The 23,085-nt window shown below is 39.3% G+C and overlaps 1 protein-coding gene and 1 long non-coding RNA gene across 6 annotated transcripts in view; one reads left to right on the top strand and one right to left on the bottom strand.

The window, feature by feature from the left end:
* ptprfa (protein tyrosine phosphatase receptor type Fa) overlaps positions 1-23,085 on the bottom strand; it is a 276,413-nt gene that overhangs the window by 34,921 nt on the left and 218,407 nt on the right. For 3 of the 5 annotated variants that reach the window (XM_034584044.1, XM_034584043.1, XM_034584045.1), the window contains 5 exons: positions 22,538-22,794; positions 18,649-18,730; positions 14,190-14,402; positions 6,727-6,890; positions 1,758-1,867 (listed from right to left, as the gene is read on the bottom strand). In XM_034584044.1, coding sequence (XP_034439935.1) covers positions 1,758-1,867; positions 6,727-6,890; positions 14,190-14,402; positions 18,649-18,730; positions 22,538-22,794 — 826 coding nt within the window. Of the gene's footprint in view, positions 1-1,757; positions 1,868-3,744; positions 3,757-6,726; positions 6,891-14,189; positions 14,403-18,648; positions 18,731-22,537; positions 22,795-23,085 lie in introns of all 5 variants that reach the window. The other 2 variants (XM_034584041.1, XM_034584042.1) reach the window with 1 other exon arrangement.
* On the top strand, positions 417-22,175 carry LOC117760789. The gene is made up of 3 exons (XR_004613731.1): positions 417-576; positions 19,384-19,394; positions 22,165-22,175. It is a non-coding gene; the product is annotated as an uncharacterized LOC117760789 (long non-coding RNA).

Genomic DNA, 23,085 nt, shown 5'->3' with positions numbered 1-23,085 from the left:
GATATTGGTAGCCCTAAGATGATATATCAGTCATTTAAAGTCGATGTGTATGTCCATGTCCTCTCTTCTGCATCTCTCTGGCCCTCCAAACAGAACAGGTTGTTTTCGCCTGCCTCTTTAATTATTTATGAGCCCTTCCTCTGATTGGCTGACTGCACTTTGAGTGCTAGCGACCAGGCCTATCACCGGTCTCATTCTGGCGCATTGACGATCTCTCTGGTAGGCACAGCTGAAAGTCACGTTGTTATGTCTGGATACAGCTGTAGAAGACCAGCCAAATAATAAAAGTCGGTTAAAACAGGATGTTTCTGAACGGTAAGTTACAACGTCTCATGTTTGTTCAAGTTTTAGCAGGACAGTCGGCCGATGTAGGAGTAAGTCCAGAGTTTCTGAACGGAGTAACGAGTAACATCTTCGTTACTGGACTGGTTCCGGCTGGGTGGGGCTGAGATGAGAGTGCGATTCCATGATGACTCCATACGGAGAGGAAGTACAAAACGCAACGTTTCAATAACATATTTCTTAGAATGGACTGAGTGAAAAAGTCCGCGGAGTGACTGTTTTCATACTTTGAGGGTCCCTACGGATCCCCTTCAAGTATAGTAAAGCCCAGAAAATGTATTTTACATAATATGGGCCCTATAATAAACAGCACGGCTGAATGAACCGCACACCCTCTAACATTCAAAGGAAGCTCACCTGAGCAACATCAGTGAACTATATTTAACTTTAGGAGGATAAAAAAGCTTCATGGAAATACTCAAGTACAGTAAAGTGTTGTTAGACTTCAGAACACTGGTAAAGATGCTATCATCTGTCTGCCTGTTGTGTGAATAATGGAACTTCTTGAGCTTTTTAGGGCCACACAGTAAGGTTTCACTAGTGGGGAACAAAGGTTGGCAGCTGAGTGAATTGAGGAATTTATGTTGATATAAACAACATCTGCCAAATCCTACTGTTAAAGGGAAAAACAAGGAAAACCGAAACAGGTTATAGGGTTCGTAATACTTTAAACTTACTTTTGGGAGCAAAGGAGCAAGTCAGGTGATTTTAATTTTAGGGCCACTAAGTTTTGGGAAGGTGGATGGATGAACAAGATATCATTAGTTTGTAGGGGTGACTGTGGTTGTAAATGAATAAAAAAAACTGACTGTAATTCATCTCAAAACAGGATCTGTTCCTGAAACCTGAGCAAGCTGTTCCATAAAAAAAGTTTTTTGTGTTTATGTGCTGTGTTGTTCTTAATGACAAATGCATTGTTTTATATGGCACTTTTCTGGGGGCAGCGGTGGCTTATAATAATAATAATGATAATAAAAATAATAATAATGTTTTTCTTTTATTATTGCTATCTTTTCAGAGAAAGTATTGTTTGTCATTGTGGCTCTTAATAATGCAATACCCATGAGCCTCAGATGCTGGTCCCATGGAGAAATTATGCACAAATTATGCAGTAAAAATAATAAAGAGAGTAAAAGACCTATTTAATCCAAAGTGACTGAGAAATTTCATGTGAACTGGTTTAGGGTGCAGATTGACATTAGTGACTCATGTGAAAAGATTCTTTATAATTAGGAGTCATAGTTTGTCACTTGGGCAGCAAGACAAAAGTACAAAAACCGAAGCAGTAAGTGGATGTGCCAGTGCTAAAACAACAAGATCATTTGGTACACTACCAGTCTGCCTGCAGACGTGTGTTAGAATAAACATGAGCTTGTACATACTGGCAACATTTGCTTGTTTTTGTGTGTCAATACCTTGTGTTTGGTAGTTGAGCCTCCTCATCTCCACAGGATCTGAGGAATGGGCCAGCAGTGAGTCCTTGACCCCTGCCATGTGCTCATCCTTGGCTGGTGACGTTCTTTTCCTGAGGCGACGTGGTGAGAGAAGGATGAGCAGCAATTACTTACATTTTAAAACAATCATACAGAAAATAAAAACTAAAAACAAAGTGGAAAACACGATAAAAGACAGCAGATGATCGTCCATATATGCTGAGCTGCCATATTGAAAAACAAAATCCCCTAAAATCTTGTAATGGCGAAATATTCTCTTTAAAGCAACAAGTCTAATTTAGTATTAACTCCAATGTTATAATGGGCTAATTGATCATGAGACTCTATCCAGAGCTGTGAGGAGAATATACAGTTCAGCTAAAACAGCTATACAAAGCCCCAATGTAGAATGTATACAGTGTGTATATTAAACGGATAGTTCACAAAAAATGAAAATTCATTATTTATCTACTCGCCACTATGCAGATGGAGAAAACACTTTTGGAGTCTCAGGGGTAAAAAGCGTTGCAGCCAAGGTGACCCCCTCTTCAGACATAATAAAACAACAGAAAAAAACACAACATGCCTCCATGTCCGCAAGCCCTAACATTCATATTCCACTCGAAACAGCGTCATTTACCATGTGTTTTAAGCCTAAAAGTCCACTACCAGAAGAAGTGATGCTAGCGGACGTAGCAATGCTTACCCAGCGTGTGCCCTTAAGCTTGTGTGCAGTGTGTGCGGTTTATCGGTGTGTCCGTGAGAACGTGAACGCAGCTCCGAGGAGAATATCAGAGAAATTTTAGGCTTAAAACATGATGTAAATGAAGCTGTTTCAAGTCGAATATGAATGTCGGGGTTTACGGACACTTGGATGACACCACACGAGCAGAATGGAGGCACATTATGTTTTTTTCTCTTGTTTTTTCATGTCTGAAAAAGGAGTCCCAGTTACTTCAATTATATTGGATTTGGCTGCAACACTGTTTACCCCTGAGACTCCAAAAGTGTTTTGTGGACTCATCAGTCACCCACCCCTCCATCGGCATAGGAGATAATAGGGGTGACTAGATAATGAGTAATTGTGAACTATCCCTTTAAGCCCCTTTTCCACTGGTCAAAAAATCTGGCTATTGTCTGCAATGTGAATAGATCCAATCGTCATTTACTCCCTGGTCAAATGACTCTGCAGAAGACACAGGTTGTCATCGTCTCTGGCTTCATTTGGCACTGATGTACAGTATACTGCACATGAAATCCGGGTGAACACACAAATTTTAGCAAGACAGCGAGGTAAGAGCATATTTAAGTTTTTGGTGCATTTGTGACAACGAACATGACACACTGGGAATCTTTTTTTTGCCAATCTTCTATTGGCATAGGAAAGGTCAGTCACGTTTTTAGCAGGTTAACTAGAGTTTAAAAACCCTTGTGTAACCACTGACTTTGGTGAAAAGCAGGTATTACAGCAATGTTACTGTAACCTATTTAGATGTGTCAGTCACATAGTATTGCTGCCAGTTGAAAACCACTGCTGAAGTACATCATGAAATGTAAGCATTACAAAACATTTCTGAAAATGTGGATTTTATTTAAATTTTGATTTGAAATAAACTAACTAAGCAAAAATGAAAAAGATACAGAAACCAAACAGTTGATATTTGAATGTGAAAGAAAAGGGGATGACGAATGATTTGCAGAGTATTTAACTTTAGACAAAGCGGGGCTATTGCCAACAGTGAGGCAGGATTATTCCGAGAAACAAAAGGACAGAAAAGACACACATGCTCACAAGTGCTTTCAGTTGAAGCTGATAAGCGTAAGAAGACAGCTCAGACATCTGGCATGGTGGTGTTGAAGTGTAACAGAAACAACGAGCACCTCTGACTTCTCACTGAAAACATGCAAGGATGTGCAGAGGCAGGCCGGTAGCTGTGAGGTGAAGTGACGTAGGAGCAGAGTCACTAACCTTTCTTGTTTGCTGTGTCCACAGGAAGCAGGCAGACAATGAACCACAGAGCAGAGAGACAAAAGATTAATTTCCAAGTTGTCAGCAGTGGATCACCACAGAGTGTCCGTGTTAACAGAGCACATCACTGTTATTGTAAGTCGCTTTGGATAAAAGCGTCAGCTAAATGAAAAATGTAAATGTGAATGTACTGTCCCTGATTGTGCTCTTCAGCTGATCTTCAGCAACTGAGCAGCTTCACCCTCCAGCTACTCACAATCTCACCCCACACACATCTGTGTTTAAAGTGTCACATATATCAATTTGTCACATTACAATGGATATGGTGAGTTTCACATGTACTGTAAGAGTACATAAGAGGGCGTCTAAAACCTTTTTATTTAAACTTTAATTCGGAATTTTGTGATCAGTTCTTGTACTCCATTCATGAATTCTACTCGTATAAAAGGTTATGTACTTGCATTGCATTCGCTATTTAGTTCTCACTATCCAACATATTGAGCGGCATAACCTTTTTAAATAGTATTTGTATTTTTATTATGTTTATGGTTATATAAATTACCATCTTAACTTTTGGATACTATGCTTGGTTAGTGAGCCCATTTTTCTTGTGCTGTAATCTTGCAGGAAATATAATATCTATGAGCTCCAACACTGCACTTTACACCATATTTAATAAAAGTAGGTCAACTTTGGAGGGAAAGCAATTGATTTTATATATATAATAAATTGTGTTTATTTATATATTCACATTTAACAGATTAATGGAGAAGGAGGAGGAATATACGGTTTGTCAGAAATGGTGTAAGTCAAGATTTGTACTTTTAAAGTCTGATTAAATACTGTGCTGACATTCGCATATATGGAAAAAAAAAAGAGTAAATGAGTGGTGAAATGTAATGAATGCATACCCACTGAAACTAAGGTGCCATATGCTTTTTGATCTATGAGAAAGACGTCAGTAAAAAGTCATGAACTGTGGTGGATTCAACACATATGATGACTTGTCCCCTCAGAGTGAAGGGTCACTCTGAATTAATACAAAGTTCTTTTTACCTATGATGGAACATGTTCTTCTATAACAGTGCTTCCATCAATAGTGCATTAACAAGATGTGAATCTCAGAGCTCAACTTAACTGAACAACTATGTCAGAATGGGGTATAATCTTACCCATGAGAACTGAAGCTGTTCTTGATTTTCATAATGAGTCAACACATTACTGAGATAGATTTAAACCACACTGTGCTTTTTCTGTGAAAACTACAGCTTAATATTTTGAGAGTACTACAGTTGAGAATATTCTCCTTCATAGATGAACAAAGCCCATCAGCCCTTTAATAACCCATCAGCAGAACTCTAAAATGCATTGTCATGATGCTTAGCATATTATGGGGTATAAATACGTTTTATCTGGATTTGTTTTGCACCAATATAATTTTCCAGTATAATATAGTTCATCAGCATCTTCATAATTCAGGTTTGTGCAACCATATTTTAACTCTACAGATGGATCACACAACTAATGCAAACTTTAAGGCTTGGAAGTAAATTTTCATAGTGTGCTGTAACAAAAGGAACCCACTGTTTGACTGGAAGATACGAAAAATACATTTAAAAAGCCATATTAGTAGGACCATGTTGGCAGTAATGTAATGAGGAGCAGGTGACTTCAGTCAGAAATGCTTCCCTCCCCAAGAGAACAAATTCTCACACATGAAAACAAGAGCAAAAGGAGCGTTGCCATTTGGGCAGAGTAACAACCATATGGATGTGCCCGTCAGCTCAGTCAGCAAGTCCAGATATTTCACCCAAGCACAAGAAGCACAAACCAACTGTTGGCCTGGAAAAGCAGGACTACAGGGCAACTGACAGCCACTTGCTCCCATGTGTCATGGAGGACCTTTGTCCTTGGGCCCGCTCAGCCAAGATAAATGTCTGTCTGAACTCTAGAACCATTTCTTGCTGCGTGCCTCTTCTGTTATTGTCATCTGCTGCAATGAAGAAACTGCTCCTGGTCTCTCTCTGTGTTAAAATGATAGTCCATATAGATGATATGAGGATGAACTTAATGAGCATACACTGCCTTCAAGGTCCACTCAACTACTGCTATCTTCTTTTATAACAGATGACAGAAAAGCAGCATTGATATGTAGATACTAGTGTTTAATGCCAGACACTTCCGGGGAGTTAGAGGGTGCAAACATTCTCACAGCTAAAAGTTTGCTGGGATATTAATTTGTTGAACTTAATTTATTGAAAATGTATTTTTCAATAAACATGGATGATGTCTGATTTTTATCAGAAGTGGGTTGTTTGACTGGCTTGTATTAATATGAATTATTATCTACTGAGAAAAATCACACAGAAATTGGTTAGCACTATTTAAATGATTAATAAAATATAAACTACGTACATCGTTATTATTGCAGCAACACCAGTTCATATCACATTTTGTTTTGCTGATAGAGACCAGTGCTTTGATGCCAAGTAATTACACTGCTAACCTTTACAAGGTGGGACCGATCTCATCGCACCACAAATGTCGCTGCATGTCCACTATTACGTGATGTCCTTGCAGCTGCCCATTGTGATATAGTTCCTAATGGACAAAAGCTCACCCAACTCAACTCAGCTCAATGTCAACTCATCCAAATCACTACGTTGTTCTCTTCTAACTGCTATCCAAATTCTTTACAGTCCAGATGCTCATGATAATGTGGCTATTCTGGGCTGAATCGGATGGCAAAGTATAATATGATTATGTCATCCACTGCAGGTTGGTTATCAACATCTGTAGTGAGGTTTATCCAATCTTGCCAAGTTCTCTCTTTTGTCATAGATATGTGACTTATTAATTCAAAAGAATGTCCGAGTGTTTCTTTTTCCTTTTTCCTTCATACAAATAAAAACATACTTTTTGCAAACCAAGCATTTATTATAACAGTGTTCTCAGTATTGACAGTGTCTGCTCTTCTCTCACCTTTTGAAGAGTAGAATAGCAATGACTATGATGATGATGAGAATGACAGCCAGGACTGGACCCATCACCCACAGCATCTCTGGGTCCTCAGTGTGTCGGCTCATCCCACTGTGGAGCTTCACCATGATGGGCTCGGAGAACGGGCTCGCTGCAAACATCCTCTGCTGCAAAGGACCAGAGGATGATCCAGGGTCAGTTCGGTTACAAACAGCAGAACTGATTCGATCTGTTGGGGCTTTACTACATCATCCTAAAATGCTTTTATCAGCTAAAACAATACTTCTAGTTTTGAGGTTTGTTAACCCTGGTTGAACATATCTTGAGTAATAATGTGCTCGGGTTGAAACAATGATCAGCATTTATATGAGTGTTTATCCCAGTTACCCCAGGCTGGTACGTTGCTTTGTATTCTACATCGTCAGTGGTGCTTTTTTTATCCTAGTGTTCCACATAGTTTCCTACGGAGCCCCTCTGGAGACATATTGCCACAAGTCATTAAGTCCTGGGAACAAGATAATAATAATTTGTGAGTTATGTCATGAGTTATGAATCTGCTCTTTAATAACAAGACCTGGCCAACTGAGCTTCGGTTTGACACACACTGCCTGCACTGAATCTGAGGCCACACTGTTGTGGAAATGTTTGGACTTTAACAAAGGGCCCTATCCTCTATCCACTATTTAACCATGTTTTGCGTCTTGTGTCATGGCGCACGGCTAAATGCCCAGTGTGCAGGGACACCTGACTGTGCGTACTTGAAACCTCGGAGACAGGATGTGCCTGGTGCATTTGGAAACGGAGAAATTGAGATGTAGCCAACTGGGTGTGGGCGGCGGGATATTAAGACTTAGTTTTATACTTTCATCCTCCCCTTTAAGTAAGTTTATCCTCAGAAAAAAAATATTTATTTGGAATGGGAGATAGATAGTTTACAGATTTACCTTGTGACAGCCCCAGAGTCAGTGTATACAGTGTGGGTCAAACTAAAGCCCATTATAGAGGCAACATCATGTAATTAAGTGAAGTATTTCATCTCTCATCCAAGCGGCTTCCTCAGTTCAGTTGGTCAGGTCTTATTAAGGAGCAGATTCACAGTCGTTGAAACAAGATAATAAGTCGTAGCCACGAGTCAAGATGTAGAAAACCAGATCCTATGATCTTTAGGTTGACCTCTGTCCAATCTTCACACATTAAACCTTCAGACAGGAAACCAAAAACAAGGGGTGCTGTTCTTCCAAACAAACTGCTTTTAACCTGACAAAATAGATATATCTGGCACTGCAGATTATTCAGATGGAACTGGTCAGCGGGGAGCAATGATGCCCAGAACCCATGCAACTAATTGACTCCCCCTTTCCAGAGACAGTTCCCGAGGAGAAAGCCTGTAGAAGAAACCTTACCCACTTAAAAAAGTAAGATCACATAAAAAATAACATACAACCAGATAAAAACAAAGTCATAAAATAAACACTAAACTGTGACAGAAATGTAAGCATGACCACCCATTACAATAAAAAATGTAGTTAAAAAAAATTAGCTCTATGAACCAAATTTTGATTGTGAATATGAGCTATATGAATACAATTTTATTTTATTTATTGATCGATTAATAAAAACTAAAATAAAGTAAAACTTAGAGAATGTGGTATGATAACATTATGTTTTATGCTGTCTCTCTTGCTAGTCTAACCAAAAACTAGAGTCAGAATTGAGCAGCATATTCTTACTTGAGATCAACCAGCCAACACAAACAGTTCACTTCAAACAGCACACCAACAGGACCTTTCCTCCTCTCTTTCTATCGTCTCCATAACGTAACTGGGACTAGCATAGCCTAACGCAACACACTTCAACACAAGTCTTTTTTACATTTAACAACACCATTTCACAATATTCGCTGATCATTATAGCGTCTGTTATTTGTTAGTTACTGTCAGTATGTTTCACCATTTAATGTGACAACTAGTCACAATGCAAACATAGTTTGTTAATTTTTGCTTTCCCAAAGCAATGTTAATAGTATACGGTATAAAAGTGGAATATAAAGACATTATTAATCAAAAAACAAAAAATAAGCATCAATATGAACAAAAGTCTGTTCCTGTGATATTCATAAAAATATTTATCTAACTGAAGAGAAGAATCACATTTCATTTGTCCCATTGTGCTACCATCTCTTGCTGTTTAGAGGAGTACCCCAGTAGTTTAATGTTCATTTCTGTATATGCCCACATCTTTAAAACTCCAGAATACAGTTTGTATAAATCAGACTTTCTGTGTCATTTCTGTTGATAGCGATATCAAAGTTATCACTGCATCATTTCCTTTCAAAGAAAACAGAGATCCAGTCTATCAAAGCTCCTTTTGTCGTGACGATTTAGTTGCAGTTTTGTAAGTAGTAGAAAATTGGCAAGATGTTAAACATTAAATAGAAGTTACATGGATAAAGTCGAGTGTACGAAATTGGACTGTTAGTGAATGATACTATAAATATTCCTGTGAGCCTGACTGGGCTCTGGCTGCAGCTCCTCTGGGTGAAAGTGTAAACACAGTTGAAGTATGGTGCTTGTTAAAACAATGTCAGCCCAAGACCAGCTCTGCTTCCTTATTGATTCATTAATTTCAGCACATTTTTTCACTCTAACATTCATTGTCAGGGGGTTGTGATATCAGGCTGACAGCTGTAGATGAATTATGCATGAACTTTGTGGCTGTAAGAGATGTGTTAAACATTCCTCATGTAGTGGAATGCTAATATAAGAGAAATGCTTTTTGACATGGTGTGACCCAACACCCTTCCAAACATGTCAAACTCTTCACACACATACCATGAATCTAATACATTTGGAAAGGTATATATGTTTTCCCTGCAGTTGGGATTCAGCATTGTAATCCCTATGACAATCCATGTACTTGTAATTAATATGTTCTAGCAGTAACTGTAATTCAAAGGTCAAGGACACTTGATTTATGATCATGCTTTTTTTTCACATCAAACTAAAAGTTGTGTGTGTTTCTGTTGTGTGCAGTGAAGTGCATGCAGCAGTGATTTGCTTGTGATTTCATCATGAACTTCAAACATGAGCAGTGAGCACACACCAAATTCTCCTTGCCAGAATTTGGTGTGTGCTTTTTACTGGTGACGAGACCTGTGCCCGGGGCTGTGTTCCAGACACCAAATAGCAGTGGACACACTTAAATGGGAAAGGGGTGAATATGCCTTTCCTTAACAAGTACTGTTGACAGTATTGTGATGCACATAAATTAAAAAGAAAACATCACCATCCTGATTTTTGGAGAATCCGTCATATTTATGTTCCTAAAAAGAAAAAATTGCTATACACATTAATATAAAACTGTATTCAGATTATTGGAGCTTTTGGAGGTCATGTTATCGCGCTTCTGGAGAAACTAAGGCATGAAGTCAAATATACCAAATGAATCCACAGACAACAAGCTTCTACTCAGAATAACAGTGATATATAAATGCAATAGGGTGCAGCCAACTAACTTTTAACAAACTGGAACATTTCTTTTTTGAAGACTGAGCTCAAACCTTTCTAAACCTGTTAGAAAAAGTGTTCAGAAGAAACCTTGAAACCTTAACTGCTAAAAAGTGTAGGGCTTGATAACATGTTCAGCTTATCTGTGTCATGGTTTTGTATTTGCCAGTGTTTAGGTTCCACCTCTTTTTGAAGAAGTGTTTTCTGTTTATTAGTACATCCCTGTGTTTATGTTTGTTTGAGTTGTTCCTGTGTTTCATGTTTTCACACTCCGTGTTCTGTTTCCTGTTTTATTTTGTAGTCTCTGTTCCTTGTGTGTTTTCTTTCTTCACTTCCTGTCTGTGATTGTCTGCACCAGTCCTCATGTGTTCCACCTGTGTCCAATTGCCCCTGCCTTCCCTGTGTGTCTGTATATAAGTCTCTGTGCTCCCCTTTGTCCTTGTCGGATCATTGTCGTATGTTAGTTGTGATCTCTTGTCTAACCGTCGTTATGTCTCGTCATGCCTGTCCTGGTCTCCTGAGCCTCTGCATCTCCTGTGTAAGCTTCCTGTGTTTTGTCTGTTAAAGACTCTTTTTTCATTCAAATTACACTTTTGGTTTATACTCTGCTTCTGGGTCCTACTGCTTCACCGCACCCTGACAATCTGTCTTCTCAGCTTTTTTCAGCTTTCTTTTCTCTGGAGCAGTTTTGGCACTTTTAGCAAAGTACTGCCCGTGAGTCAGAAAACAGCTTTTTCTGAAAAAAACGACACTTTCCATTGCTTTTTTACGCTGCAGGAGCATATTCTAAAGAATATTTGTAAAATCTCAGGGGGGAAGTGATCAATCTCAGCGGCACTACCAGATAGATAGTAATTCTTTATGGTTGAAAAATGTGATGCTGTTACATCTGCTAGAGAGAGGAGGTGGGTGGAAGAAATGTCACTTTAATAACAGTGGGAGGATGAACACTTTCCTATTGTTTCTATTGTCCATAATCTCCTCTCAAAAAAGAGGACGTGAATAAAATTCTGTTTCTATTTCGCAGAATGATGAAGATTTCCATTTTCGCCTCTTTAAAACAAACTGGATGCTATCCAGCAGGCTCATTGTGTTTCCCACAGCCTTCAGTCTCTGCCATCCTTCTCTCCTCCTCTCTCTTTTCTCAACTAATTTAAGTAGCTCTCATCCTGCTTTATCAGAAACTCTTACCAGCATCTGCAACATTCTGTCTCCAATGATTGCAGCATTTCTTGGCTTCTCAAGTACGTTTGTGAATTCCCCTCAGCACCCCGCCACCTCCTTAAACCAATCCCCACCTGATCTTATCCTCCCATTAAGCTCCTTCTCTTGTCTTTTACTCTTCTCCTCACCTCTCTGTCAATCGTACAGGGCTTTGCGTTCCGAGGAAACCATTCTTCCTCCTTCCTCTGCAGTAAGGGATCCCACTATGGCCCTTTTCTTTTATCCAATCTCACACACCCCAGCTTGTTTACCAGCAGTGAGGGCCACAGAAAGCTGCAGTGCCCTTTTGCTTTAGTCTCCAGCCTCTCCTCTCCTTCCTTCCATCTTGCTTCTTCCTTCTTACTCTCTTCTTTTCCTTTCGCCTCTACTCTGCCAGCAGCTTTGCAGTAGCAAATAAAAGCTGGGCTTACTTCCCATGTTTTCAATGAATGTGATTAGGTGTCTATTTTGGTACAGGCTTGAATCACATTCAGCTTATGTCATTTACTGAATCTGGGCTCTGCTGCTCTCATCTTAACACAATGAAACATGTATTGTCTACACAATTGACAAAAGCTGTAACTAAAGCACCATGGAGAAATAATATAGCAGCCACAAGCTTTCATAAGTCAGCAGTATTCAGTACAGTACAAACACATTGATGAATTTGTGTTGATTTGTGTTTTAATGTATTGTAGACACAGTATGTCTTATCTGTTGTGGCATTTCTGTTTTTGTGTTTGTTTTTTAGTGTTCGTGGAGAAGTAAAAGATGCACTTCTAAAAAACAAAACAGTGTTTAACTAGAGTTACTGCCCTGCGGTTTCTATGCTTTCACCAACCAATGCAGTTTCAGTTCCTCCAGGTATTTCTGACACATTGCATTCACAATAATATGAGGCCACTGTGACTTTTACCTTTTGACCACTGATCCGGTTAACCTTTAAGTCCAAGTGACAACTAGTCAAAAGCAGACTTAAGATATCATGTTCAAGAGGCCAACATTTTTTTTGTGTTGCCACCTTGACCTTCGACCACCCAATTCTAATCAATTCATTCATGAGTCTAAGTGAACATTTGCACCAATTTGAAATGAGGCATTCTTAAGATAACACATTCACGGGGCGTGAGGTAACCCTGACCTTTGACCCTTGGTCACCGAAATCTGAGTCCAATTGAATGTTTGTAATGTGGTCTAAAGACACATTCTTCAGTATTCTGGACCAAAACCTCCTCAGAGTCAACACATTAGCATGACAAAACTACAACGACAAATTCCTGATCAACGGAAGAAACGCACTTAAAATTAAAGAGGCACTCTGAAGATGCTGTGCTTCTAAGTTACTGTGAGTGACAGCAGGGGTGATCTCATCACTGGCTGAGAGGTTTACCTGCAGATGCACGCATGACTCAAGGATGTAAGCATCCCTGTAAGTGCCTGACATGTGTGTTTTGCTGCTACAGGGCAGTTCTTTTGTTCCACACACAGGAAACACTGGGGAGGAAAAACATTGCCATTCATGACAAGCTCTCCTCTGCAACACACTATAGGTGCAAGTATCGTAATGTGATCTGCAGGGTGAAATTCAGTTTTTACACAAAAATGTTTCATCTGGAAACTTCAGCAAATGCAGACAAAATAGCAAGAGATTCACATATTAAAGCCCCATCCACCCCTTTGTTCTCTGGTGTGGTTTAATGGTTTATTAAAGGTGAATGGGGCCATGTGTAGGCCCTGTCTTGATGAACTATTTCTGACCCTGCTGAATACAAGGCAGTAACTGCAACAGCATAATTGTGTCTAATGCTTCGCTTTGCCTCTCTCTCACATGGTCACAGCTAGCTGGGCTTTAACTGCAATAGAAATGCAAAAGAGTATGTGGCATAAAATAATTGGGGTAGGATGGTCAGAGCCCCTGTGGAAAAGGATTTATTATTATAGTCCTACCAAGATACCCCTTCCTATATAATGCATATGATCTCCCTAAAGATTTAGTTGAACTAAGGACACAATGTGATTTAGGAATGCATACTTTAGGCTTAACAGTCCATTAGGATGCGAACATCTACATGTAACATAGAGAGTGACAGAAAATCTAGCCTTTCATGGATGTGCTGTTGGAATGGGTGATGTGAGGTGAGGCAGACTTGGGGGTGACAATTGCCCATGTTACTCTGTTGGCGTTGGTATATTGTTCCACCTTCTGGTCTCCTTGATCAATCAAGTCTACATTAAAATCTTCTGAATTCCAGAAAACTTCCATCACACTAATCACATTACATTAGTACTCTGCACTAATGGGTTTGGCAACAGCTATCTTCCAATTCAGCCCTCATTTTTAACTCAATTACACTGTTGAGATGCTGTTGTGGTGACAAAACCTGTACACAGACAGACAGATTTGCCAAACTTATCAGAACTGCGTTTGTGGTAGTTCCCACTAAAGGACCACATTTTGCAATTAAACTTCACCTCAAATAAGACCAGTCTATACTCATCTACTCCTGCCCTCTGCTGCTGTACATTGATCTTTCCTCTCACATATTTACCATAGAAATGCTCACTTTTGTGAATGCTTTTGAGGATTGGACCTGGTCAAAGTTCACCAAAGAACTATAAGAACTCTACATGGCTATACACCATTATTAGGAAGGAGTTCCTGGCTTTTACATATGTATTCAGGATCAACCATTGAAGTTTTAACATTTAAGATGCTACACATGCTCATATACTTATAAAAACAAAGAAGTCACTCACAGACTCATGGTCCGTCAGGTCAGCCAGGACAAAGCAGCGATACTGCTGCTGGCCTGGGAGGGGTTTGTTGTAGTAGCCATTGTATTTCTTCTCATCACCCAGAGTGAAGATCTCAGGCAGGACGTCCAGCTTGGCAGTGATGTAGGGTTGCAGGAAGTCCTGGCTCTGTCTTCTCTTTCTCTGCAGTTTGCTGTCAGCACCAGCCTCCAGGAGCTGCCAGAGAGATGACACATCAGGAGACTTTGGAACTGACATATCATGACCATGGAAAATAATTTAATGTGACAGAACAAAACTGATCTCTGTGGAGACCTTTTCAAGGTTTTGCAACTAGAACTACCTGGCACTTAGCATTGGAAAATATAGCAAGATTTTCACTTAAACAAACATTTGTTAAGTCACTATCTACTGGTGAATGGGGTAACACAATAATGACGGAGCCTATATTGTCCACTGAAAGTATTACTGAAAGTAAATTAGCAGTTTTATGAACTGAGTGTCTGTGAAGACATCCCCAGAAACAAAACTATTTTAAGTTACTGCTGACTATAACTTCAAATCAAAAGCAATTAACAAAATAAATGTTGACTTTTATGATGAAGTTATGAAGGAGATGCAACATGTTTGTCGGGGAGCTCTTATTCATTAGTCCATTGATAATGATGAAAATAATGCGCTATTATGATGTGTGTGTCTGCCCCAATACTGTGTGTGCATTATTGATTGTATAATGGACAAACAGATCCAACTCTGAAATTGCAATGAAGCAACAATAATTTAAAAAATGAAGTATACATTCATTGCATCGGTTGACTACAATCTTGTGATTTGCTACCTCCCTGATGTGTGCCCAGTCATGTTTGTTAACAAGAACCCCTCTATTGTTTGCAGAAGCATATTGCTGTTAACAAGAAAAAGAAAAACATGTATCAGATTGCAATATGAAAAGTTCACTAGATATTTTCACATTACTATCACAAAAAATTTCAAGTAATGTGATAAATTCCTAATTATATAAGCTCATAAACCTATTACAGTACTACCCTAGTTGTGGGCAAAAGGCACTTTGGTGGATACAAGACAATGAATTATGAGACATGTAAGGATTTGTCGAGTTTGAGGGCCTTTTGTGACCTTCAAAGGGAGTGCAGAGGGTCATGGCTTCATTACTGAAGCTCTGCTGGTTCTTTTCCGTCCAAGTATGTGTGTCTCTGTGTACGATGGTACAAAGGCTCTCCCATCTCTGCACAAGACATCTGAAGCTCTGTTAAGAGTGACAGTTCTTGGTCGCCTCTCTGACAAAGGCCCTTTTTTCCCAGCTACTCAGATTCTTCTTCCAATTCATAGTTATTGAGGTCACAGTACTCCTGGGAACACTCAAATCTTATAAATGGTTTTATAACCTTGCCTTCAACTGTACCCCAACACAGTTTTATGACAAAGACAAAGGGCTTCCTGGATGTCGTGACTTGGTTTTTAACACAACCTGTGACTTGTGGGGTCCTACATACACACATGTATCGGATGGGTACCTGCACAAGTCTTGGGTTACACGATAAAAGACTGTATCAATAAGGTCCAGGCATTTTTGGTCACCACTAAACTTTTATCCTTGGTCGTGACACCTTGAAGTCTTCAGTGCTTGGACAATTTACTAGCAGGGTGGATTTGGCATTTAATTGTCCACCCATGCAGAGATTACACACACAAAATCCAAACGGAGATTTTACGCTGTTGTAATGTGAAGCAAATAATAGTTTGTGAAAGTGGGCTGAGTTGTTCTTTATGTTTAACAACAGACAATAGGTAAACCAGTGAATAAACTTCACCCTGCCCCCCCATCCATGTTTGATTTTTTTCTCTCAAAATGAGCACCCACACAATACCCTCATTACTAAGTAATTGGCACAACATGAACCCTGTCCTATAAAAAGTAAGGGATTTCAAAGACGGGGCGTCACATTATCCCCTCTGATTGCTGGGAGCTGCAACACTGCTTGTCAATGACAAACCAACACATTTTGCCTGGGAGCTGCAGCCAGGATCAAAGAGACATGGAGCAACACATATATCATAACCAAAGTGTGTATGCAATTAATACACACTTTGCAAAGTTATACACTCATAAGTGTCCATTTAGACCCTGTTCAGACCTGGTATTAAATCTGTCCCGACAGATACGATCACAAGTGGCAAGCACTAAGTACGTGTGTTCACACCTTGCATTAAAATGCATCCTGAATGTGACTCCTGTGACTACTTGCGATTGGATTTCACTTTCTCTCACCATATGCAAATTCACACATACACTACTGTTCAAAAGTTTGGGGTCACCCAGACAATTTTGTGTTTTCCATGAAAACTCACACTTTTATTTATCAAATGAGTTGCAAAATGAATAGAAAATATAGTCAAGACATTGACAAGGTTAGAAATAATGATTTTTATTTGAAATATTAATTTTGTTCTTCAAACTTTGCTTTCGTCAAAGAATGCTCCATTTGCAGCAATTACAGCATTGCAGACCTTTGGCATTCTAGCTGTTAATTTGTTGAGGTAATCTGTAGAAATTTCACCCCACGCTTCCTGAAGCCCCTCCCACAAGTTGGATTGGCTTGATGGGCACTTTTTGCGTACCATACGGTCAAGCTGCTCCCACAACAGCTCAATGGGGTTGAGATCTGGTGACTGCGCTGGCCACTCCATTACAGACAGCATACCAGCTGCCTGCTTCTTCCCTAAATAGTTCTTGCATAATTTGGAGGTGTGCTTTGGGTCATTGTCCTGTTGTAGGAGGAAATTGGCTCCAATCAAGCGCTGTCCACAGGGTATGGCATGGCGTTGCAAAATGGAGTGATAGCCTTCCTTATTTAAAATCCCTTTTACCTTGTACAAATCTCCCACTTTACCAGCACCAAAGCAGCCCCAGACCATCACATTACCTCCACCATGCTTGACAGATGGCGTCAGGCACTCTTCCAGCATCTTTTCACCTGTTCTGCGTCTCACAAATGTTCTTCTGTGTGATCCAAACACCTCAAACTTTGATTCGTCTGTCCATAACACTTTTTTCCAATCTTCCTCTGTCCAATGTCTGTGTTCTTTTGCCCATATCAATCTTTTCTTTTTATTGGCCAGTCTCAGATATGGCTTTTTCTTTGCCACTCTGTCTAGAAGGCCAGCATCCCGGAGTCGCCTCTTCACTGTAGACGTTGACACTGGCGTTTTGCGGGTACCATTTAAAGAAGCTGCCAGTTGAGGACCTGTGAGGCGTCTATTTCTCAAACTAGAGACTCTAATATACTTGTCTTCTTGCTGAGTTGTGCACCGGGGCCTCCCACTTCTCTTTCTACTCTGGTTAGAGCCCGTTTGTGCTGTTCTCTGAAGGGAGTAGTACACACCGTTGTAGGAAATTTTCAGTTTCTTCGCAATTTCTCTCATGGAATAGCCTTCATTTCTAAGAACAAGAATAGACTGGCGAGTTTCACATGAAAGTTCTCTTTTTCTGGCCATTTTGAGAGTATAATCGAACCCACAAATGTGATGCTCCAGATACTCAACCAGCTCAAAGGAAGGCCAGTTCTATAGCTTCTCTCACCAGCAAAACAGTTTTCAGCTGTGCTAACATAATTGCACAAGGGTTTTCAAGGGTTTTCTAATCATCCATTAGTCTTCTAAGGCGATTAGCAAACACAATGTACCATTAGAACACTGGAGTGATAGTTGCTGGAAATGGGCCTCTATACACCTATGTAGATATTTCATTAAAAACCAGACGTTTCCACCTAGAATAGTCATTTACCACATTAACAATGTATAGAGTGTATTTCTGATTAATTTAATGTTATCTTCATTGGAAAAAACAGTGCTTTTCTTTGAAAAATAAGGACATTTCTAAGTGACCCCAAACTTTTGAACGGTAGTGTATGTCATTTGTGTTAGTTAAGAACAAATCATGTTGTTTTGACCCAGTCTGAGTTTACAGATGTGTCCAATGTCACTGTTTGTGGGTGTCTGCGTGTCGGCATGAGAGAGGGAAGAGTCAGGAGGTGCTTAGTGAATCTGGTGCAGCTGCAGTGAAGAAAGATTTCCCCAGTTTAAGAAAAGAATCAGTAATGATGTCGTGGTCAGTGGTGACATTTTGGCAAATCAGCATAAGGGTACAGATAAGAGTTAAAATAGGTTCAGTTCATAGTGAAACTGTAGCAGGTTAGAGGATGTCAGCTGAGTAGGCAGTCCTTCATATGTGGCCCAGGACACATTCACACTGCTAATAGAATGTGGACGAATGTGGTCTGGCGTCATTGGAGCGCTATCCGATCTGAGTGTATTCACACCAGTACTTAGAGCTGTCTGTACTTTTAACCATGACCACTAGAGGCCTGACCCCACCTCTAACCAGCATTACCTGGAAACAAGCTCTTGTACATGACTAGTATAAAAGAGCTCATTCACTCACCTCATGTATGTCCATGTCTTCTGGGCTCTCCCATCTGCTCAGAGAAGCTGGGGTGACAGGGACAACCACTAGGTAGTACCACCTGTATCAACACAGAAACTCAACTGTGTCATGTATACACATTTAAACACAAAGTTTCATACATACGCTTCCATTTTAGTCATCTATTGTTACTGTGTGGACTATCATTCACTCATCTTTGCTAAACACCATTTTTTGTTCTGGGATTAATGAAAAGGTCTGTGACCTATTTCTTAGATGAAAGAATAGAACAAATAAATAATTTTTAAAAAATGGAATCTTAAATCCTAAATTGAATCAGCATTTCTGACCTATGCAGCACCTGGGCCAACTTGTGATGAAAAGTAGAAGATCTGTATCTCCTGAAGAAAACAGGTCTGATTGCTGCATCTGCTGCTGATGCCTTATTATCCTCTTAGTTCACTGTTTTGCATTGTTGATAACAAGATAATATATCTTTATATTTTAGTCTTCACTATCTGGGTGTATAGTAATGAAATATACTAAGCAATTTGTATTTCTCATACCATCACCTAGAGGTGAAACTGCATTAAAACTGTTAAAATATATTTCAGTCCATAAACTTTGATAGAAGTATTTGAGAGGTATTGAATGTTGAATTGATTTAAGCACACCCATATAGGTTTGTTAACCAATTGAGGAAAGATAATACATGAGTTCTCAAAACAATGTGGATGAGCAAATTCTAGCAAGAATTAAAAATTGTGGAAAAACACATTTCCTACTGTTAACCAAAATAACATGCAATGTTTGGTCATTCATCTCGGGGGCGGATGTGGCTCAGAAGATTGGCGATTCGATCTGTCTTCCTCATTCTGCATGCTCAAGTGTCCTTGGGCAAGATACTGAGCTCCAAATTGCCCCTTCTCATAGAGAAAGTGCTGCACATAGTTGCACTGTATGAATGTGTGTGAATGGCAAAAACTGTACTGTGAAGCGCTTTGAGTGGTCATCAAGACTAGAAAAGCTCTAAAAATACAGACCATTTACCATATCTGAAAACCACATGGTGGCACTATCACTACTATTTTTCAGTATGTGAAGCATTGATGTATATGGAGGTGTTCAGTTTTATTGTTCAGTCTTTATAATTCTTGAGATCCATCATGTTTCATCATGTTTAACTTATTCCTCAAATAAAACCATCACAACTAAAAATCATATAAAAATAATAGCCAACTATACATGCTTAACCACTTATCCTAAGGACTATGGTTTCACTGCAAGTTACATTGGCAGCTATCACAAAAAAGAACATGGTTGAGAAAGTTTGTGCCATCACAATAGCAGAGGTTCCCATTTATATGTTGCACCATGTGTCCAGCTGATCTCATAGGAGCTCCATAAGGTTTAGGTCTGGAGAGAGCTGCTCATTATGTTGCTGTAGGATGAACCTCTGATCAATCTTTGTTACTCTCACCACTCCGACAGCAGTACTACTTCCTGCAGTGCACTACTGTCCTATCAATGTGTCAGATTTACTAACACTGCCTTTGTATATACTGTAAGTCTTTGATTATAAAATTGTGGCCTTGCTTCTACTGCTGAACTAAAGCAGTAACTTAACCAATGTTTTCATCCCTGAAAAAGCCTGCTTCCTGTGATTTTTCAGTTTTTGGTGAACTAACCCTTTAAGTGTACAGCTTACCTGTATACCATTTAAGATTATCGCTGGACTTGAACGGCTGAAACATCAACACAAACTGTAAACTTGGGGGTGTTTGTATTCAGTTTTTTTTTTACTTTATACAGCTTACTATTATACTTGAAACACAATTAAGTCACAGTAATTGGCAGTGCATGTCTTCTTGACAGAGCAGGGTAATAATATTAATAACAATAATAATAATAATAGTCTTCTCCTCAATTGCAGCCTTTGCATCACGATTCTCTTGGCTGTTTAATTGTGTTTTTAAAGCTCAACTCTTAAATAAATAGCTTTCTGCTATCAGGAGAGAGCTGGGACACAACAGTTGGGCTATTGTCAAATGGCTGTGTAGTTAATGGGTAGTAATTATTGTATTGGTGAGTCTTAATGTTTTGTTTGTTCTTTAAACTACTCTGACCTGACAGAACTCTGCAGCAATGGGTAATTGGCTGGTTATAAACTGGCTGTAACAAGACAAGAGGTAAATAAAGCAGGCTTCAAGTGGCTGTTGTTATGGCTGCCCTATAGGCTTGTGTCTTAGCTATTGATTTAAAACCAAAAAATCCTTGTCTGTGTTCACTTTTATGTGTCTCCACTCGACTTCTCCTCACAGCGCTGAGTGTTAGCAATGAAATATACTTTGAAGGAAAAAAAAACTTAGCTCTGCAGAGTGTTAAACTATCATAATGTGTAGGTGACTGTGGCTCATGGAGGTAGAGCTGGTTTTTAACTAAGCAGAGAGTCGGCCTTTCGAATCCAGTCTCCCCCATTCCGCATGCCGAACTGACCTTGGGCAAGATGCTGAACCCCAATCATGAGAAAGTGCTGCACATTGATACAGTGTGTGAATAGGGGAATGGCAAAACTGTAGAGCGTGTTGAGTGGTCATAAAGGTTATATATAGATACAGGCTGTTTATTTTCTATAAGTGTAAGGTGCATTTTAATGTTGATTTCCGGTTGAGCTGAAACAAAATGTACACTGTTTAGTATAATGTAAACAAAAAAAACATATTTTAAAAGAACACTTTTAATCTGCAAACTACCCAGGAACTACAGCAGTCACATTAATGTACTGGAGTAAGAATATGAAATACATTTACATAAAGTATAGTTCCAACTTGTACTTCAGTGCAATACTTGAATCAGTGTATTTAGTTGCTCTCTATTGCTGCTTAAGTGACAGTTCAGAAATGAGCAAGACTAAACAGTTTAAGCCACCCTTTAAAATAATAGCAGCAGATTTTTTATATTAAATATTAAGTCAAATATTGTACATTTGATTTTTCAAATCAGCTTTGTGTAAAAAATGACTTCAAAAATCTAAATCGAAAATCAAACCGGTTTCTCTAACCTGTTACAAATCTTAAACACAAACATTCTGTAGGTCTATCTGGGAACAACAGAAAGTGAGCAGAGAAAATTAAAGCCATCATGAACCCATACAAACCCAACTTTCAGGCTGTATTTGTTCAGAGTTTGGGAAATTATAGCTCCATTAAATGTTGTTAAATTAGCAATTCCCGCTTGTAGTGTACCCAGTGATGTACAGACAGCTATCACTGGATTATTGCGATATTGTGATACTAGGGGAACCATATCCTGTAATGATGTTAAAATATCTACCAGATCGACTGTCATATGCTTCACCTACCTCATATATATATATATATAAGCAACATTTATCCATATCTGCACCTTTGCTCTATTGGCCTCTTTTATTTGCACATAATAGTTATGTTTATTTTGTGAGCTTTGTTGTAGTCGGTTTATACAGTATATCTATTTGTGTAAGTTACTGAGTGCAATTCAAAATAAAATTCCTAGTATGTGTACACATACATGGCAAATAAAGCTGATTCTGAGTTGAACTACTGCACAGTGAACACCACTCTCCTCCTCCCCTGTAATATTGATCAAGTCTAAATGGGGGGTTTAAGATTACATAACATGCCAAAACCCCACAAACAATCAAATTCATGTTTTTTATCGACACTGTACACAAAGGGGAGATTGATTGATTGATTTTCAAAGTAAAATATCTCAGTGCTTTCAACTAAGAATGCAGCTGTTTTACACTCCAGTCATTACAACTATCATTTGATGTTATTCACAACCCGCCTTGATGTCTTTGTACCACTATAAAATCTGAGTGACATGTGCAGAGACGATTTCGTAAATTTTTGTGAACAGCACAGACCTGATCGGGGCTCCAGCAGGGGCCCGGGGCAGACTGACGGTCACTCTCCCACCCTCTTCCACATCATGCTGATACAGAGCAGGTTTCACCCTCAGGAGGTCGGGAGCTGTGTGGATGGACACCTGCTGTTGGAGACCGCCGGCACTGTTCCCCCGACTCATCAGCACAAAGGAGTAATCAGTATCTGGTTGAAGCTGAGTGATCAGCTTCCTCTTAAGGTTCCCCTGGACCTCCACACTCTTCTGGTTGTACAATATCTGAAAGCCAGGATGAGGATGTTTTACTAACACAGATACAGGCCAACTGAATACTTAATGTTTACATTGACTGTCTGTGATATGAATTGATTCTTCCTTTGTCTAAATAACCCTGACAAAAATAAAACTGTTGGAAGTAAAACAGTTAGGTTAAAGTGAAATATTTGTGCAACATGTATTATAAAAATGATGAATATCATCAGTGTGAAATGGTTCATTCATGAGCCATCGTTTCTTCCTTGCATTAAACTCACTGATCTTAGAAAAAGAAATTAGCAGTATGGTAGAGTA

This window comes from Hippoglossus hippoglossus, chromosome 4 (genome assembly GCF_009819705.1).
Source record: "Hippoglossus hippoglossus isolate fHipHip1 chromosome 4, fHipHip1.pri, whole genome shotgun sequence".
NCBI lineage: Eukaryota > Metazoa > Chordata > Actinopteri > Pleuronectiformes > Pleuronectidae > Hippoglossus > Hippoglossus hippoglossus.
The sequence above is the reverse complement of the archived record's forward strand: the minus strand, read 5'-3'. Positions and strand labels throughout refer to the sequence as shown.